Here is a 17,350-nt window from a genome sequence, read left to right as displayed (position 1 = left end):
GGCCAGAGTGGGAGATTTTGCAAGACTTTCCTGAGTCAGTGATAGAACTGGCAGACAGAAATCAGTCATAAGATAACTGAACATGATCAACAGACTTGCCCGAATGGACACATACGAAACCCAGCGGGGAGAGTGTGCAGTATTCCTAAAAATTGGCCATTATTGTACTAAGCAGTAAAGCGTGTTTCAACAAATGCCAAAGGACTAAGTCACACCGAGTAAGTCTCTTGACTGCTGTGTGACTATGCTAGAATTTCGTGATAAAAAAGATAACCAGATGGACAGAGACTTGACTTCGGGGGGCGGGGGCGAACACACAATGCAATGTACAGATGACGTGCTGTAGAACTGTGCCCCTGAAACCTGGATAATTTTGTCAGCCAGTGTCACGCCAAGAGATTCAATAAAAAGGAAAGAAAGGATAAGTGGAAAATGCCCCTGTGTTTAGAAATTGAGAAGTATATGCTTTTATATAATTCATGGGCCAAAGAAGAATAAAAATTAAAAATACTTTGAGCTGAATTATTTACAAAGCATATGAAACAGTGGATTTAAATGAAGATCATCAAACAGCGTCAGCGTCACTAAAAGACAGGTGTGCTTTTCACACTACCTATGAAAATATTCTTGCCAGAAAATCAACCCGATTCTGAATAAACCCTAATCTATCAGTTTACAGGAAATACGAGAGACAGAGGAAGGTGTTAAACCCCACAGGGATGCAATCAATGAAATCTAGGATATGAGAGCCTTTGCAGGACAAGGTGACTCAGTTTCCTCAACAGAAAAATTACCAGGAATGTCAAAAGGTCGGTCGCAGGGGAAGAGCAGGAATGTGGTGGGAATTTACAGATGAGATTTAAGAGGCATGTGAACGAAATGCAACACATGGACCTTGTTTGAATCCTGATTTAAAACATTAACTTAAAAAGGTTTGTGACACAGGGCAATTTGAACACTGCATATTTGATGGTATCGGGAATTTATTATTTAATTGTGCTCTATTACACTTTGTGTGATACAATGATATCGTGTTTCTTTTTTAAAAGGTTATTTTCTGCCCTGGCTGGTGTGGCTCAGTGGGCTGAGTGCCGGCCTGCAAACCAAAGGGTCACCAGTTCAATTCCCAGTGTAGGGCACATGCCTGGGTTGTGGGCCAGGTCCCCAGTAGGGGGCGCATGAGAGGAACCACACATTACTGTTTCTCTCCCTCTCTCCCTCCCTTCCCTTCTCTAAAAAGAAATAAATAAAATCTTTAAAAGGTCATTTTCCTTTAGCGTTAAATAAAAGTGTGTATAGGTAAAAGGATAGTCTGTCAGGGACTTTGCTTCAAGTATCCAGCACTGGTGTAAATGAAATAATATTAGCAATGGGCTGATAATTGTCGAAATTGGCTACTGAGTACATGGTAGTGAATTATACTGTTCTCTCCATATTTAAACTTTTTCACGAGAAAAAATGTTTTAAAAAATCATTAGATGCAGCTAAACAAGTATTTCGAGAAATGTATGGCCTTAGTTAAAATACATATATTTGAAAAGAAGTGCTGAGAAATGAAAGGTCACTATGATCCACCAGATTAGTAAAAATGAAAGGATAAAAAATATAAGCTATTGGTGACAATGCGAAGTAGTTGGAACTCTTATAAACTGCTGGCACAGTATAAATTAGTTCAACTGCTTTTGGAAACTTCTTAGTATTAGCATCTAGTACCATTGAAGTTACATATATATTGTCACCCAGCAATTACACTCTTATAAACCTAGAAAAATACATGCATATATGCCCAAGGATACATGTACAACAATGTTCGTAGCAGTAAAATTTGTAATGGCCCCAAACAACCCACATGTCATCAATAAAGGAGACACATAATTTCCAGTACAGACATACGAAGAAATTCTATACACCAGTGACAATGAGAGAACTAGAGTTGTGTGCAGGGAATGAATCTTGGTATAATGATGAGCAAAAGAAGGCAAGTAAAAAGGAATACGTAGGACACCAAATACGTGAACCATAAAATAAAACAACCGATAAATTGGATTTTATTAAAATAAAAATCTCTTCAAAGGATACCATTACAAATGGAAAGTTTGGCCACAGGCTGGAAGATACATGTATTTGCAATCGATACATCTGAAAGGGACTTGTAATCAGAATATACAGAGAGCACTTCCAACTCAGTAATGAGAGAACACAATTTTTAAAACATAGGCAAGAGGCTTGAACAGACAGTTCACCAAAGGAGATATATGAATGGAGAGTAAGTATATAAAGAGATGTTCAACATCATTAGCCACTAAGGAAACACAGATGAAAACTACAACAGGGTACCACTTCTCATGACTGGCCTTATTTCATGTTGATAAGGACGCGGAGCAACTTAAATTCTTACATAGTGCTGGTGGGATGTAAAAGGATACAACCACTTTGAAAGACATTTTGGCAGTTTCTTATAAAGTTAAACTTACCAGGCACTTCTCTGCAAGCCCACTCCTAGGTGTTTACTCAAGAGAAATGGAAAGCATATGTGTATCCAAAGAGTTGTACACACATCTGCACAGCTGCTCGACTCACAGATGCCCAATGCTGGAGATAAACCAGTGTTTGTCGGCTGTTGAATGGAAGAGCAAATGTGGACTAGGCAGAGTGGGGCACTTACGCTGCAGTAAGGGGAAAACTACTGATATATGACAGCGTAAGTGAATCTCAGGAACCCCATGCTGAGCAAAAGAAGCCAGATTCAAAGGGGCACATCCTATATCATTCCATTTGCATAAAATTCTAGAAAAGGCAAAATTAATCTATAGTGACAGAAAGGCACATCAGTGGTTGCCTACAGGTGGGGGTGGTGCAAAGAGGCACAAGGGACTTGAGGTGATGGGAAGGTTCTGTACCTGGTTAACACCAATCAAACTGTGCACTTTAAGGAGGGTAAATTTTGTCGTATATACATTATGCCACATTAAATTTTACTTAAAGGAAAAGTTGTGAAGCATCGGCCAAGACCAGCCATTCATATGAAAAAGCCACTGTTCACAGCTGTAAATAGAGTGGCACAGAGCCTCGGGGGACGCCCAGGGCAGGCAAACAGTGTTAGCCGGGTTGACGGAGTCTCAGATATGGCACCCACCTACCCAGACATGCTCTGCAGCTCTGCCCGCCTTTCCGTCTGGGAGAAAGCTGTGTCCCAGCCCTCACCTTGATGCCAGACACTTCAGATTCCCCCTGTGGGCCACTGGTGCCTTTCAAACTGATGTCTGGTGCTGGAGCTCGGAGGGAGGAGTCTGAGTAAGTCCGTGTGTGGCTTCTTTAAGGGAACTGCTTGGGACTCCAGAAGTTTCTCCACTGCTGGTGTTTGCAGCCAGAAGTTATGGGGACTTATCTTCCTGGCACTGGAACCCTGGGCTGGGGTGGCCTGGCCTGGGACTCCTCGCCCCCAAGATATCCCTCCTGAATTTTTATCCACCACACGTGGATGTGGGACCAGCCCATTCCGTGCCTGAGCCCCTCCTTCAGTGTGGATGGGTGTGGTTTCTTTAATTCCATGTTGTCAGACTCCCTTTCAATTCGATTTCTGATGGTTCTGAGTGATGGTTGTTCTGTAATTTAGTTGTAATTTTGATGTGGTTGTGCAAGCCATGTTTACCTATGCTGCCATCTTGACCAGAAGTCCTAAATTTGATTTAAAAACAAAACAAGAGATAATAGTATACCATAGTAGTATTCATAGCAGTATTATTCACAAGAGCCAAAAATTGGAAGTAACCCAAGTATCCATTGATGGACGAATGGATAAGCAATATGTGTTACACACATTCAATGGACTATTAGTCAGCCAGCCCTAAAAAGAAAGGAAATTGTGACATGCTACCCATACAGATGAAAATCGAGGACATTTGACTACATGAAATAAGCCAGGCACACACGCGCGCACACACACACATGAAACTGTATGATGCTACTTATATGAAGTACCTCGAGTCATCAGATTCGTAGAGACAGAAAGCAGAAGGATGGTTACCAGGGGCTGGGAGGAGGGGGAACGGGGAGTTAATGTTTAATGCGTACAGAGTTTCAGTTTGGGAAGATGAAGAAGTTCCGGAGATGAACAGTGGTGATGATTTCACAATGTAGATATACCTAATGCCACTGTATACTCGAAAATGCTTAAAATGGTAAAACTTATGTCATACATATGTTACTGCAATTTTTTAAAAAGGAAAATAGAAAGACACAACAAATGAGAGCTAGGGACTAGTTTGCGCCTTCACTAGTCTTCCGAGAGAGAACTGACCACAGGGCCAGGGCTGTCTCCAGGGCCCAGGTGCCAGCGGGGCGGGGGTCTGCCACCTGGCAGTGCAGGGCCAGCTGACTGATGGGAGAAGGGCCTGCCAGCTGCTGGCCACGCTCACATGAAGGATACATATGAACAACAGAAAGGAAATAGAACCATCGTCACTCAAATTACACTGACATGAACACAGATAACATCCCCAAGGTCCAGGGAGATAACTGAGACTCTCCAGGAGACCGATGAGGAGAAACCCAAGATAACCAAAGAAGAACCTAAACATGATGTTTTTAGTAGCAATTAACTCGTGAGTAATAGTAAGTAAAGAAGACATCTACGCGTTAAGGAAATAAAACTTTGTAGGAGGGTATGTGTGCAACGGAAAGTCAAATTCCTCTCTCCTCCCAATCCTCTGTTTCTTTCCCCAAGAGCAGCCTAGTTAAGAATTTTCCCTGTATCTTTCTGGATATTTTCTATGTATTTCTAGGCATAGAAGGATAACTTCTGCTTGCAAATATGTTCTCATCTAGCTCTGCTGTCATGTTTTATTAGCCCGTTGAGAGCTTCAGTACGGTTCTGCACCTTATTTTTATCATCTACTCCATTTTGGAGAGGATCTGTGACCCACCCCACCATTCTTTTAACAGTATTTCTGTAAATAATGATCTGTTAACTAATATATGTGATAGCAAATAAACGGCTTGTTTGCTTTAGAATTCTAGAAACTACGCCCTGGCTGCTGTGGCTCAGTGGATTGAGTGCCGGCCTGCGGACAAAAGGGTTGCTGGTTTGAGTCCCAGTCAGGGCACATGCGTGTTGTGGGCCAGGTCCCCAGTGGGGGGGGGGGGAGTGTGAGAGGCAACCACACATTGGTGATTCTCTCTCTTTCTCCCTCCTTTCCGCTCTCTCTAAAAATAAATAAATACAATCTTTAAAAAAAATACAAAAAGAATTCTAGGAACTAACTTCAAAAGAAGCAGACTCTATCCACCCTTCAGACATTCCAGCTTCGTGAGATTTGCTGACCTTCAACCAGTTGTCTGCATAGGTTGTGTCGGCTCGCACGTAGTCCCCTCAGCGGAGAACTTTGTTCTTTTTATTTTTTTCCTCCTCTCTCCTTACAAACCCCCCCGCCAGCATCCAGTTGTTGAGATGGTCTTTGCGATGTGAGTCCGCCATCTTCTCAAGCTGCTGGCTTTCCAGTAAACCTACCTTCCTTCCCCCAGCCCTTGTCTCTGGTTTACTTATTGGCTTTTAAGCAGCAGGCAGCCGAACCTGGGCTCAATATCAATTCCATGTCTATACAAGGTCTGTCCAGAAGGTATCCAGCCATGTCATATGAAAAACAGAGACACTTATCGAAGAAGATATATGAAATGTTGTACACAGGACAATGACACCTCAGTCCCCTTCAAAGTAGGCACCTGGGGACCTCACACAGTTCTCCCAGTTGCCATCAGCTGCCCCATCATATTTTCCTGAATCTTATCGGTGGTCTGAAATCTCTTCCATTTCAAAGGTGATTTTAGTTTTGGAAAAGCCAGAAGTTGCAGGGCGCCAAATCTGGGCTGTAGGAGGGTGCTGACTCACGTGGGTGGTTTAATGATTCACCAAAAAACTCTACATGAGATGTGATGCATGAGCGGGGTCTTTGTCGTGATGAAGATGCCAGTCACCATTTGCCCATAGCTGTGGCCTTCTGAGTCATCCCAAGGTTTTCTACGGAGGAATGTTCAAGCTTAATGTAAAATTTGTTGCAGATTCGTTGCTCCACTCCTCAGTCATTTTCAATGTGACAGCCCCACAGTACACATGCTCGCTCAATGGTATCCCCCTGACTGGTACAGTGAAGTCGTCACTGTTCACGCATGCACATTCCAGCCCATCTCTTTGGCTGCCAGGTTACATCAATGTTGCACAAATGGTTCTCGTCATACTAACAGTGGCTGGACTTTTCCTGGACAGACCTTGTATATCAATATATGGGGATTGCATTGTTCTTTCTCTTTTCTTTTTTTTCTTTTTAAAGGCTGCACAGTTTTCCACTGTGTGGACACGTTTCCATTATGCTTATAGGCTAACTGAAACCCTTTTCGCTTTTTCCTGTGGGCGCTAGATTCTTCCCTGCTCAGCTGCTGGCTGGAGCAGGTGCTAAATGCCATGATATTTTCTCTGTACAGCACTAAGCAGTGGACATGCTTAATAAGCACTTGAAGGAAAGAAATCACCTCTGCCTGTGGAAATCTTTTACATTCTCTGGCCCTAAACCCCCCTGCCCTTCACGTTTACTTTCATTGTGCTGCTTCTTCACTTTTTCTTCTTGTTCATTGTCTGTTTCTCCCACCCTATTCGGCTTCCTACTTCCTTCAAGGTGACTGTGGGCTCCCCCCACTCCACTTTCACAGGCCCTGGCTTCCGGCCTCACTCTGGCCTGTTCACCTGAGGGCCTTTCACCTTCTGCTCAATTAGAAACCAGACCCAGCCCACCTTTAAAGTTACACACAATACTTACAGTTAAACAGCTTACATTTAGATGCCTTTTAAACTCTTCATGTTGATACACTTCCACATTTAAAGGATCAGGCAATTGTGTTTCATCTTAGTAGATGAGAAATTGACTTTTAGTTTGGAGAACTTCATAGAATGTGAGAGTATTCGAAGTGGGAGGGACCTTTCAGAGCAACTCATTTAGTGATGAGGGAGCTGGGCCCAGGAGTTTAGGCAGCTTGCCCGTGTCACACAACTGAATTATCATTTGGAGGCTGTGCGTGACTGTGTACATGGAAATAAGTCTCACTCATTCAGCCAGTCAGGAAACATTAACAGTTTACTCTGCCCAACACTTGGGTAGGCTGATGAGACAGCAGTGAGGGGACAAGAGAGACCACAGGAGCTGCATCCCCACTTGCTGAAGCTCAGGGAGTCACTTGTCCAAGTCACCGAGCAGATCCCCGGGCTGTCAGTGATAGGAAGGGACAACACTGTCCTCTCCTGCTGAGGACCCTGCTCTGGACGGCCTGGGCCTGGCCGCATCCGTGTGCTCACTCAGTAGTGTGTGCCCTTTAAAACGGTTCCTTTCCCTTCTTTGTGTCCTGCCCCATGCCAGGGGGGGGCGGCTTTTGGTGGACAATGCCTTCGACCACGCCCCTCTTGCAACCTGAGTTGCTCTGTTTGCAGCAAGCCCTTGAGCTGTGACTCCACTTGGCCGTGTGCACCTTGGCTGAGCTGGAAGTGCTGTTTGCCCACCAACCGACACGCACTCCGTGGCTGCCCTGCGGAGACCTGCCTGCTCCCTTGAACACCACATTTCCTGGAGCTGCGAGCCCATGATTTCTCTGGAAAAACTGGCTGGTTCTCCTGGCCCCTCCAGGCAGAGCTGGGGGGCCTCAGGGAAGTCCCCCCCCACCCTGCATCTCAGTTTCCTCCTTTGCAAATTGGGGATCCCAGGATCTCGAACGCACCTTTTGGCTCTGACATCCCGCAGTTCCATCAGCCAGCACGGGGGACTCTGAAATCCTGAGGAACGAGGGAGACTGTGAAATCCTTAAGACCTATTCGGTGATACATACACCTTGCGCCTCGGTCAGAGAGGAAATCCCCAGAAGCCACAAGGGACCCTCAGGGTGCCGGGGAGAGGAGGTGCGTGTGGACGGGCCTCCCCGCCTCCACCCCTCCATCCTGCTGTGCTGCTCTCACACAAGCCCCCGATTCCAAAATGGGAGCCCAGAGCAGCGTTTAGAAATTCTAGGGGGGAAATGAAAAGATCGACAAAAGGTCTTTTACCAAAGAAGGGCCAGAACAGTGCTGTCTAACTTGACGCAGTGCAAGTGCCCCAGCTAGTGTTACGTGAATGAAAGTGTGAGTCTACCCACATTCTAAGAGCACGGGAGGAGAACCACGGTAAAGGAAACTCACACTAAATCCTTAAAAAGAAAAAGTTTTAAACAAGTATCTTTTAGTACAGCCATCACCCTTCCCTTTGGCCCCCTTCCTTTATTGATGTTTTTTGGTATTTTAAACTTTTTATACACTGAGTCTTTTATTTTATTTTACTTTGATTTTTGATTTTTAGGGAGGGGGAGGGATGGAGAAAGAGAAGGAGAGAAACACTGATGGAAGACATCGACTGGTCGGCTTCTGCACACCCCCCGACCAGAGCCTGCAATTCGGCCATGTGCCCCAACAGGGCATCAGCCATCAAACCCGGTGACCTTTCAGTTTGTGGGATGACACCAACCAGCTGAGCCACGCCAGCCAGGGCTATAGTGAGTCTTCTTAAGCAAAGCCCACAATTACAGAAAATTCACCAGAAGGAGGGGGGGGAGCTGCATTTATGCCTCTCAGGGTGTGTTTTAAAATACCAAACAGAAGGGCCGGAGGAAAAAAAAATCGCATGCCTTCTGTTGCCAAAAAAGAGGTTAAATGAAGAGGCTTTTTACAGTTGGATCAAGGGAAAATGTACTAGGGAGAAAACAGTCTGCTAATAAATGAACGGAAGACTGCCATTAATGATGATGGCAAATGTTTTAAGTGATGAGTTCATTTTCAAAGCTCATTAAAAAATCTTTAATAAAAATAATCAAAGAAAGAAATATGAACACCAGGATGCTCTGGAGGCCTTGCAAAAACAACTGTGGCTTTAATTAATTAGTTAACTATATGAATTACATATGCTCATTATATTAGCATAGAGCCTGCTCTGTTCCAGGCTCTGTTAGACTCAGTGGGGTTAACGCAGTAAACGGAACAGACAAAAACCCCTGCTCTCATGGGGCTTACATTCTAGTGAGGGACACAGAGGAGAAATACAACACATAATTAAAAACACATAGTGTGGCAGGTACTGGTGTGTTAAAGGACTAAAGAGAACAGGAAAGGTAGAAATGAAGTATGTGGGGTGCAAGGAGATGAAGTTCTAGACAAAGTGTTAAGGGAGACTGTTCTGGGCTCAATTTGTCCCCCAAATTCATATATTAAAGTTGTGCCCCATCATTCCTCCGAATGTGACTGTAACTGGAGATAGGGTTTTTAAAGAGGTAATTAAGTTAAAAGGAAATAATTTGGGTGGGATCTAATCCTACTGGTGACTTTATAAGAAGAGGAGATGAGGACACGGGCAGAGGGAAGGTCATGTGAGGACACAGGGAGAATAAGGCAATCTACGAGCACAGGAGAGAGTCCTCAGAAGGAGCCAACTCTGCCAATACCTCGATCTTGGACTTCCAGCCTCCATAACTCTGAGACAATATATTTCTGTTGCATAAGCCACTTAGTCTGCAGTACTTTGTTATGACAACCCTAGCAAACTAATGTAAAAACCTCATTGAGAAAGTGACTTTTGAGTAGAGGTCAGAAGCAAGTGAGGGTATGAGCCAAGCCAATGGGTTCAGGTGGGTGGGGTGAACAGCAGGTGCAAAGGCCCTGAGAGAGGGACATGTCCCATATTGCTGGAACAGAGATGATGGTGTCTTGGGCAAAGGTGGGACAGAGGGCTGGTAAGATATAGTTGAATTCTGAATATATTTTGAAGGCACAGCCAGTAGGATTAGCTGACCAATCATGTGTGAATTGTGCAAGAAAGAGAAGAGTCAAGAGAATGCCAGTTTTTGTTCTGAGCGACTGGAGAAATGGAGTTAACATTATCCAGGATGGGTGAGAATGTGAAAGGAACAGCACATGGGGAATCAGCAGGAACTCAGCCTTGGGCATGTTGCTCTCCTGTTCCGTCCTCAACCAAAAGAAGTGTACCTGAGTTCGATGTCCATAGCAGCTTTATTTGTAGTGTTTCAAATCAGAAACAACCCATGTCCATCAACATGAGAACGGATAAATAAATTGTTGTATACTCACAGGGTGGAATTCTACACAGTAAGGGAAAAATGGAAGTCAGTGCCTGTGCCGGGGCTGCAAGCCAGGTGCCCAGTAGGGGGTGCGCGAGAGGCAACCGCACTTGGATATTTCTCTCCCTCTTTCTCCTTCCCTTCCCTTCTCTCTAAAAATAAATAAATAAAATCTTTTAAAAAAGAAAGAAAGAACCACCTGCTGATACGTGCAACACCATGGCTGAATCTCATGGACATGATGTTGAGTGAAAGAAGTCCTGTACACAGGGGTGCATAGCAGTCTGATTCCATCTACATGACCGTTTAAACCTAGGCAAAGTTAATCTGAGACGGCCGAGGTTAGAAGTGTGCTAAACTTTGGGGAAAGGCACTGGCAGGGAGGAAGCGAGAGGAGCATGCGGTTGTGCTGAGAACCTTCCCTGTCTGACCTGGGTGGTGCTACACAGGGCGTGCGTGTTTAAACCGTTGGGTCCAGGGAAGGGTGGAGAGTAGAGGTCATTGCTGCAATCTGTCCACATCTACTGAATCAGGGTCTACATTTTTAATAAGATCCCTCAGGTGATCTGAATACACGTTCAAATTTGAGAACGAGCTCTGAAGAAAGACGCTGGTATCTAGCAGGCAGTGGGACTGGGGGTGTAAAGGAGAGGAAGTGGGAAGCTCCCTGAGACCCCAGGCTTCTGGCTACCTTGGTGAATGGGTGAATGGTAGTGCCATTACGTGGGGAAGTGAGATGCCAGGATAGGCGATGATGCCTGTGATGTGTGATGGTGCCGTCTAGGAGGCTTTGGGTTCACCACCTGTCTCAGTCTTAGGAGAGAGGTCACAGCTGGAGCTACAGATTCAGTGTCATTGGTATGTGAGTGCTAGTTGCAGCCAAGCCTGAGATTATGGAGGGGGGAGTGATAAGCTGAAAAAGGGCCAGGGCAGCAGTCTTTCTTGATGGGCCCTAAAAAGAGCATTCAGGAGATAGGAGGCCAAGGAGAGAGTGGCGTATCAGAAACTAGGACAATACGCAACCAGGTCAAATGCATCAGGGAGTTAAATTCGAGATGCAGATGTGACGGGTTCATTCTGTGGTGCGGGGACAGCATTCCGGGTGACGAATGAGGGAGGTGAGAAAGCACTGACCACTCTTTCTGGCAGCTTGGCTGTGGAGGGAAGAGAGAGGGCCATCCCATAGTCATGGCTTGTGCAGAGTCTGCAGGCTGAGTGGAAGGAGCGGGCGGAGAGGCATGAAATGGAGATCAGGAGGGAGGGAGAAATGATGGCAGCATTTTCGGAGGAGGGAGGAGGGGAGGAGATTCAGAGGATGAACCAAAGGAAAAGCGTTGACATGGGGGTTGGTGTAGATAAGTGTGAATGGTGACGATGAAGAGGAAGCTAAGGACATCTGACTTGGTGGCCTTCACTTCTATGAAGTGGAAGACAGTGGCACCTGTTGAGAATGACAAAGGAGAGAGGATGGGGCGGAGCATGAGGTTTCCAAGAGCAGAGAGGAGAGCAGCAAACAGGATTATCGAATGGCGCTAAGGACCCAGTTCAGGCAGACTGAATAAATGAATTTTACTCCAGCATTTTCTAAGAATCCAAAAGCAAAGCCTCTTCTTATTTTTCTGTTTTCTCTGAACATCTCGGCATGTATACTCTTTTACTTCTTCAAATTCCACTCTGGAAAGTGCAATGATTAAAATGATACGCTGCCTTTATTTGTACACCTTGGACAGGAAATGAGGAATTCTCGAACTCAGTATTCACTTTTGCTATGAATTCCTGATATTATTTTGCACAAATATGGGGAGAAGTGAAAGCTCTTCTCAAATATTTGGAGATCTATCACAGAGAGGAAGGGCTTGAATAATTGATGTGTCTAGCCAGAGGGTTTGGACTCCATGTGAAGCAGAGAACAGGCCCTCCTGGGCAGGCTGTCTGGGGTGCGATTTGACCTGGGAACATGAGAGAGAGCAGAGGAATCCAATTCTCCCACTGGTTGGGGAATAGAAAAGCAATTCCTTTGGATTCTGAGATTCTCTGACATTTGCTCTCCTGTTCAATCTTCAGCATCATGCCTTGTAATGACCTCTCCTGAGCTCCAACTTGAACTAAATACCTGCAAAGTGTGGCACTGGGCTGGATGGTTGGGACCCACAGGTGAGTGGGACAGAGAGCTCAAGTGCTGGTAGACAATGGTTGGTCCCTTGTTTTCTACAGGAATCAAGGGTGCAGGGACAAAATAGAAGAGACCTGCAAAGCCCAGCCTCAATTTGGGATGTTAGCTCTAGCATTGGAGTAAAAAGCACAGGCTCTAAACATTGTCATTTTGTTCCACATCCTAGGCCCCATGACTTACTAGTCACTGACCTTGAACAAGTTGTTCATTCTCTCTGTGCCTCAGTTTCCTCATCTGTGAAGTGATGATAATGATCATAGCCCCTACCTCGTGGAGATGTTTGTTAGGGTTAAGTGTGCTGAGGAGAATGTCTGGTACACTCAATATTCTTTAGCTATTTATATTATGTAGTGCAGGAGGCAGCTTTTATCTTGGGAAGCTTTATTAATTATTAATAATGTTTCTTTTCAGAACACAAATCGGTCTAGTTGCATGAACACATAATAACAGAATGGGGTTGGGGGAACCAGTTGGAAATCTTAGGGAAGAAAGCAAAAATAAAAAATTGAATCCCCCTTCCCTTTATTTAACAGCTAAATAAAAGGGGCCCCACTGAAATACAGAATTTACTTGAGTGACAATAGCCCCGTGGGGAGAAAGAAAGAGGAGGGGCTTCTAGGGAACGTCTCCCGTGCAGTTGGCGGTGGGGGGCAGAGTGGTTCAACTTGGATTTCATGGCCATTTTCCTGCCTGTTTGAGTGAGCACCCCGTCCTCACCACGGGTGCACACAGGACCTTGGGGTGCAAGAAAAAAGGCACAAAAAGCCTGAGGAGGGATCACAGCCCCAATGCCCCCCACCTGGTGGAGTGAGGGAGCCTCTTCAACCTTGATGCTATGCTGAGCGCTTCTGTTTCTACAATTCCAGAGGAATAAGTTGGCCCTTTTGTTGCCTGCTTGGGGGCAGTATTTTATGTGTTGAACTCAAGTAATTACTGTTGCTTCTGCACTGCAGGAGAGCCCCCTGAGTCATTGGCGAATCTGGTCACCACCCCCTGAGTCATTGATGAATCTGGTCACCAGGTGGTTCCTCCAGGTCGGGCTTGGAGTGAGGCAGCTTGGACCTGCATTCTGACTCCACCCCATTAGACGTGTAACCTCAGGGAAGGCAGGTAAACACACTCAGCTTCCTCTTGTGAAAACAAGGACAAACAAGGCTTTTGTGAGAAATAAATGTTACTTAAACGATTAGCAGTGCCTGGGGCATAGCAAACTGTCAACACTGCAAATGGTGGTTATTATTATTCTTGTCTGTTGACAGCAAGAGCGTCTAGAAGGATTATCTTCTGAACCCCATAGATGCCCGATGTCGTCGTCTGTCCTCTCTGACTGGGCAGGAGGGAGCCCCTCTAGCTGCTGAGATGGTTGGTGTCCCTTTTCTCCTGGCTGGTCATCTGCCGTAGGAACCCAGCAAGAGCCCTGCCACCCCTCATCACCCGCTCCTCTGTCCAGATTAGCTTGTTGGAGCGAATGCCTTCAGACAGCACAATTGCATTCCTCTTTCTCGGCTTGCCACCTTCCCGATATATAGTAGGGTCCAAAGGGAGTACATTATGAGTGAACCCTGGACATGGGCAGATCTCGCCCCCTGTTGAGTTTTGGGAAATCCAGTGCCGGAGCTGCCACCATATTAATTAGGGCTGATTTGGGGGGAACCAAGGCAGGACCTCTGTACCCCTCGCCCACTCTTCATTAATGATAATACGACCTCTTTGTGTCTATGAGATTTTTTAGAGCTTCAAAAGGCTCCTAGGAGGATTTAGTTACATAAGAGAAATCAGGATTCTGAGGCTGAAAAGGGCCTTAGGCCCCAACTTGTCCAACCTCTTCACTCTTTACATCGAGAAACCGAAGCTCGGTGCAGCACTTTGTTCAGCTGAGTCATTCCACACTCACTCTCTCCCCTGGTCCTCCTGATAGTCCTTTAAGGGAGCTTTTATCAGTACCTTGTTCACAGGTCTGGAAGTTGACCGAGCGAGCGCGAGCGAGCGCAGTGTGATGGCTCAGAGTATACGCTATGGAGCCAGACTGGTAGGGTTCAAATTCTGGCTCCACTGTTGACTAGGGTGTGACCTTGAGCAAGCCACTTCACCCCTTTGCGCCCCATCCCTTCCATCTGTAAAATGTTGGTGATACATGGGGCAATGGAAGTGTTGAATAAGCATCAGCTAGTTTTATTGCTATTCCTTAAGCCAGGGCACAGCAGAGTTGTTGATTTCTTCAACACGTGTTTATTGAGCCCCCACTATGTGTCAGGCACCGTGCCAGGTACTGAAGATAGAGGCTGAGTGAGACCAACCCCACGGCGGCGGGAAGCACCTGATTATTCGGGGCCATAGAAGAGTTTGAGCTTCATCTCCGGAGTGAAAACGGACAGTGAGCTGAGAGGTGACGACGATCAGATCTGTGCTTTGAAAAGACTTGTGTGACCGCAGTGTAGGGATGGACTGGTGGGTGGAAAACGGGGCAGGGGCCTGAGGGGTAGGAGGCTGAGGAGCACGGGGGCCTGGAGCTCAGAGAAGGTCTGTGCCGAGGTAAAATGTGTGCCTTGTGTGCGTGAAGGCTGACAGCCAGGGTCTCTCGGTGAGCTGGCCTGGGACAGAGTCTATAACTGTGCTGTCCCACAGAGTAGCCACAAGTTACACATGGCCCTTAAACCAAAAGAAGGTGCCTCCTTTTGTGGCTCAGTTGGTTGGGTGTCATTCCGCACAGCCAAAGGTTGCCGGATTGACTCCCAGTCAGGGCACAACCCTGGCTGTGGGTTTGGTCCCTGGTGGGACATGCCAGAGGCAATCAGTTGATATTTCTTTATAAGGTTTAGCACCTGACAAGATTCTGGTTTAACCACAATGTTTAAAAAAGCACTTTAAAATGTGCCTCCTCTGAACTTCCTAAGTATAAAATATGCACTGAATCTTGAAACCTTAGTATAAAAGAATGTGAGGTATCTCACTAGTCACTTTTTATTGGTTGCACATTGAAATATTTTAAATGTTGAATTAAATAAAATATTAAAATTAATAAATTTTAAGTTTCTTTTTACTTTTAAAAACGTGCCCACTTGACAAGTGAGATAATATATGGGGTTGGCATTGGTGGCGCTCATTTTTCAGCAGGACAAAGCCGGCCTAGAGGGGAAAGAGGAGAGGGTGTGGACCGAGCCCTGGGAAAGGGCAACGTTCAAGGCAAAGTTTCGGCCAGCCGCTTAATTACCGGCAAGCATCTAGCCGGAAAGGATTACACAGCAAAGGGACATGGGGGACAGAGGGAAGGCTCCAGCTGGAGGAAAGGGGGGACGCTGGAGAGGAGGAGGTGGGTGATTCAACCACCCCTCAAGTTTGTACTCTGTGGGAGGGGTGCCCCGTTCGGAGCGCTGTTTCCCGTGCGTACTGCAGTGGGGGTGCTGTCCGTGCTCTATCTAGTCTGCGGCTGGTTACCTGTGTGCGTCGAGCCCTCCGCTTCGGAGGGCCCGAGGAAGCAATTTCACCAAAGATAACGTTTCACCAATTCTTCAATGTTGTTTTCCACAAATCCCTCTATAGCCCTGTGTGGACAGAGAGCAGCGTTCTGCTGGATGGGGAAGGAGTGTGTTGGGAGCGGCACCGGACCGAAGGGGCCGTGGTTCTGGAGTCCGGGTCTCAGTTTTCCCGCCTGTTCCCAGGGAAGGTGACCTTAAGGCCCCGTCCCCCTCCTGCAGCTCGCGTTTGCAGCTGCGTGACCCCAAACAGCCAGATGTGTGCCCTTTGCAGTTGAACACGGATACAGACGGCGTTGCCCAGTGAGAGGGGGTGTGAGATGTTGGGAATGGGGGGTGGGCGGTCCCGGGCGCGGAGACCTAGTTGCACGACCGGAAGGAAACTGCTCCCTGTGTCTCGGACACGGTTTCTATCTCTGATAGGTGAATATGCAAATGAAAGTCCCACAAGGGCTGACAAGGGAAAATCAAGCTCTAAGCGAGCGATAGGGGGACCCGCCTCTGCCCCGAGGAGCCCGGGCACCTCGCGCGCCTCTCGGCGAGTGTCCTTGGCGGGAAGGCAGCGGAGGCGCGGGGTTAGCTCTTCGCTGCCCCGCAGCGGCCGCCGCCCGGGGGCGCCCCAGGCCCGCCCCCGCCCCGCCCCCCGCCCGGATCCCTGCGGGCCCGGCCTTCGCGCCCCGCGTCGCTGTCGCTTCCGCCGCTGCCTCCTCCAGGCGCGCTGGTCCGCGGGGTCGCCTCCCCTTGCGCCCGGGCACCGCGGGGTCGCCCGCAGCCGGGTCCTCCGCGGCGCCCCAGTGGCTCCGGGCACAGCGGCCGGCTTTGTTCCCGGAGACCCGACGGCGCGGAGCCCGTGCTTCTGGCGGCGGCGGCGCCGCCACTGCAGTGGTGGAAGCCCGGCCGGCCCGCCAGCCTGCAGCCGGGCGCTCGCAATGCACCAGCGCGGGCGCCGAGCCTCGTCGGGCCGGCCGGGTCCCCGGGCTGCGGGCTGCCGCCGCGTCCTCCTGCGTTAACCGCTGGAGTCCGCCTCCTCCCCGGCCGGCTCGCCGCCCGCCGCAGTACGAGCCGCCTCCCCGCCCCCGCCCCCCGCGCCGCCGCCGCCGCCGCCGCAGGGGAGGGAGGAGGGAGGGACGGGGGAGGAGGCGGCGGGCCCGCGCCCAGAGCCCGTCCCGGGAGCCGGCGCGCGAGCTCGGGCCGCGGCGGGAGGCGCCATCCGGGGGCCGCCGGCAGCCGGGAGCGCCTAGCCCTCCGCGCCGCTCGCGGCCGCCTCCCCCGCGGACACGGCCGCATCCTTCCCGCGGCGGGGAAAGAAGCTCCCTCCTCGCGGAGCAGAGCCTCCTTTTTTTCCTCCTCGGGGGGTGTCGCCACCTGGATCGCCAAGTGTGGGGGGGTCCGCTAGGCAGCGACCGGAGCACCGTGACCGGCCATGGCTCAGGCGGCCAAACAGCTGAAGAAAATCAAAGACATTGAGGCGCAGGCCCTCCAGGAGCAGAAGGAGAAGGAGGAATCCAACAGGAAGCGGAGGAACCGCTCGCGTGACCGAAAGAAGAAGGTAAGAAGGGGGCGGCGG

General features: G+C 48.2%; 1 protein-coding gene across 5 annotated transcripts in view; it reads left to right on the top strand.

The window, feature by feature from the left end:
* The first annotated feature begins 16,974 nt into the window (after positions 1-16,974).
* Positions 16,975-17,350, top strand: part of ANK1 (ankyrin 1) — a 197,385-nt gene continuing 197,009 nt past the window's right edge. For 2 of the 5 annotated variants that reach the window (XM_045186675.3, XM_053916480.2), the window contains exon 1: positions 16,975-17,332. In XM_045186675.3, the coding sequence (XP_045042610.2) occupies positions 17,207-17,332 (126 nt within the window). In that variant the 5' untranslated portion in view covers positions 16,975-17,206. The remainder of the gene's footprint in view (positions 17,333-17,350) is intronic. The other 3 variants (XM_045186673.3, XM_053916486.2, XM_053916479.2) reach the window with 2 other exon arrangements.

This window comes from Desmodus rotundus, chromosome 13, assembly GCF_022682495.2.
Source record: "Desmodus rotundus isolate HL8 chromosome 13, HLdesRot8A.1, whole genome shotgun sequence".
NCBI lineage: Eukaryota > Metazoa > Chordata > Mammalia > Chiroptera > Phyllostomidae > Desmodus > Desmodus rotundus.
Note: the sequence above shows the minus strand (reverse complement) of the source record. Positions and strands in the feature narration are given on the sequence as shown.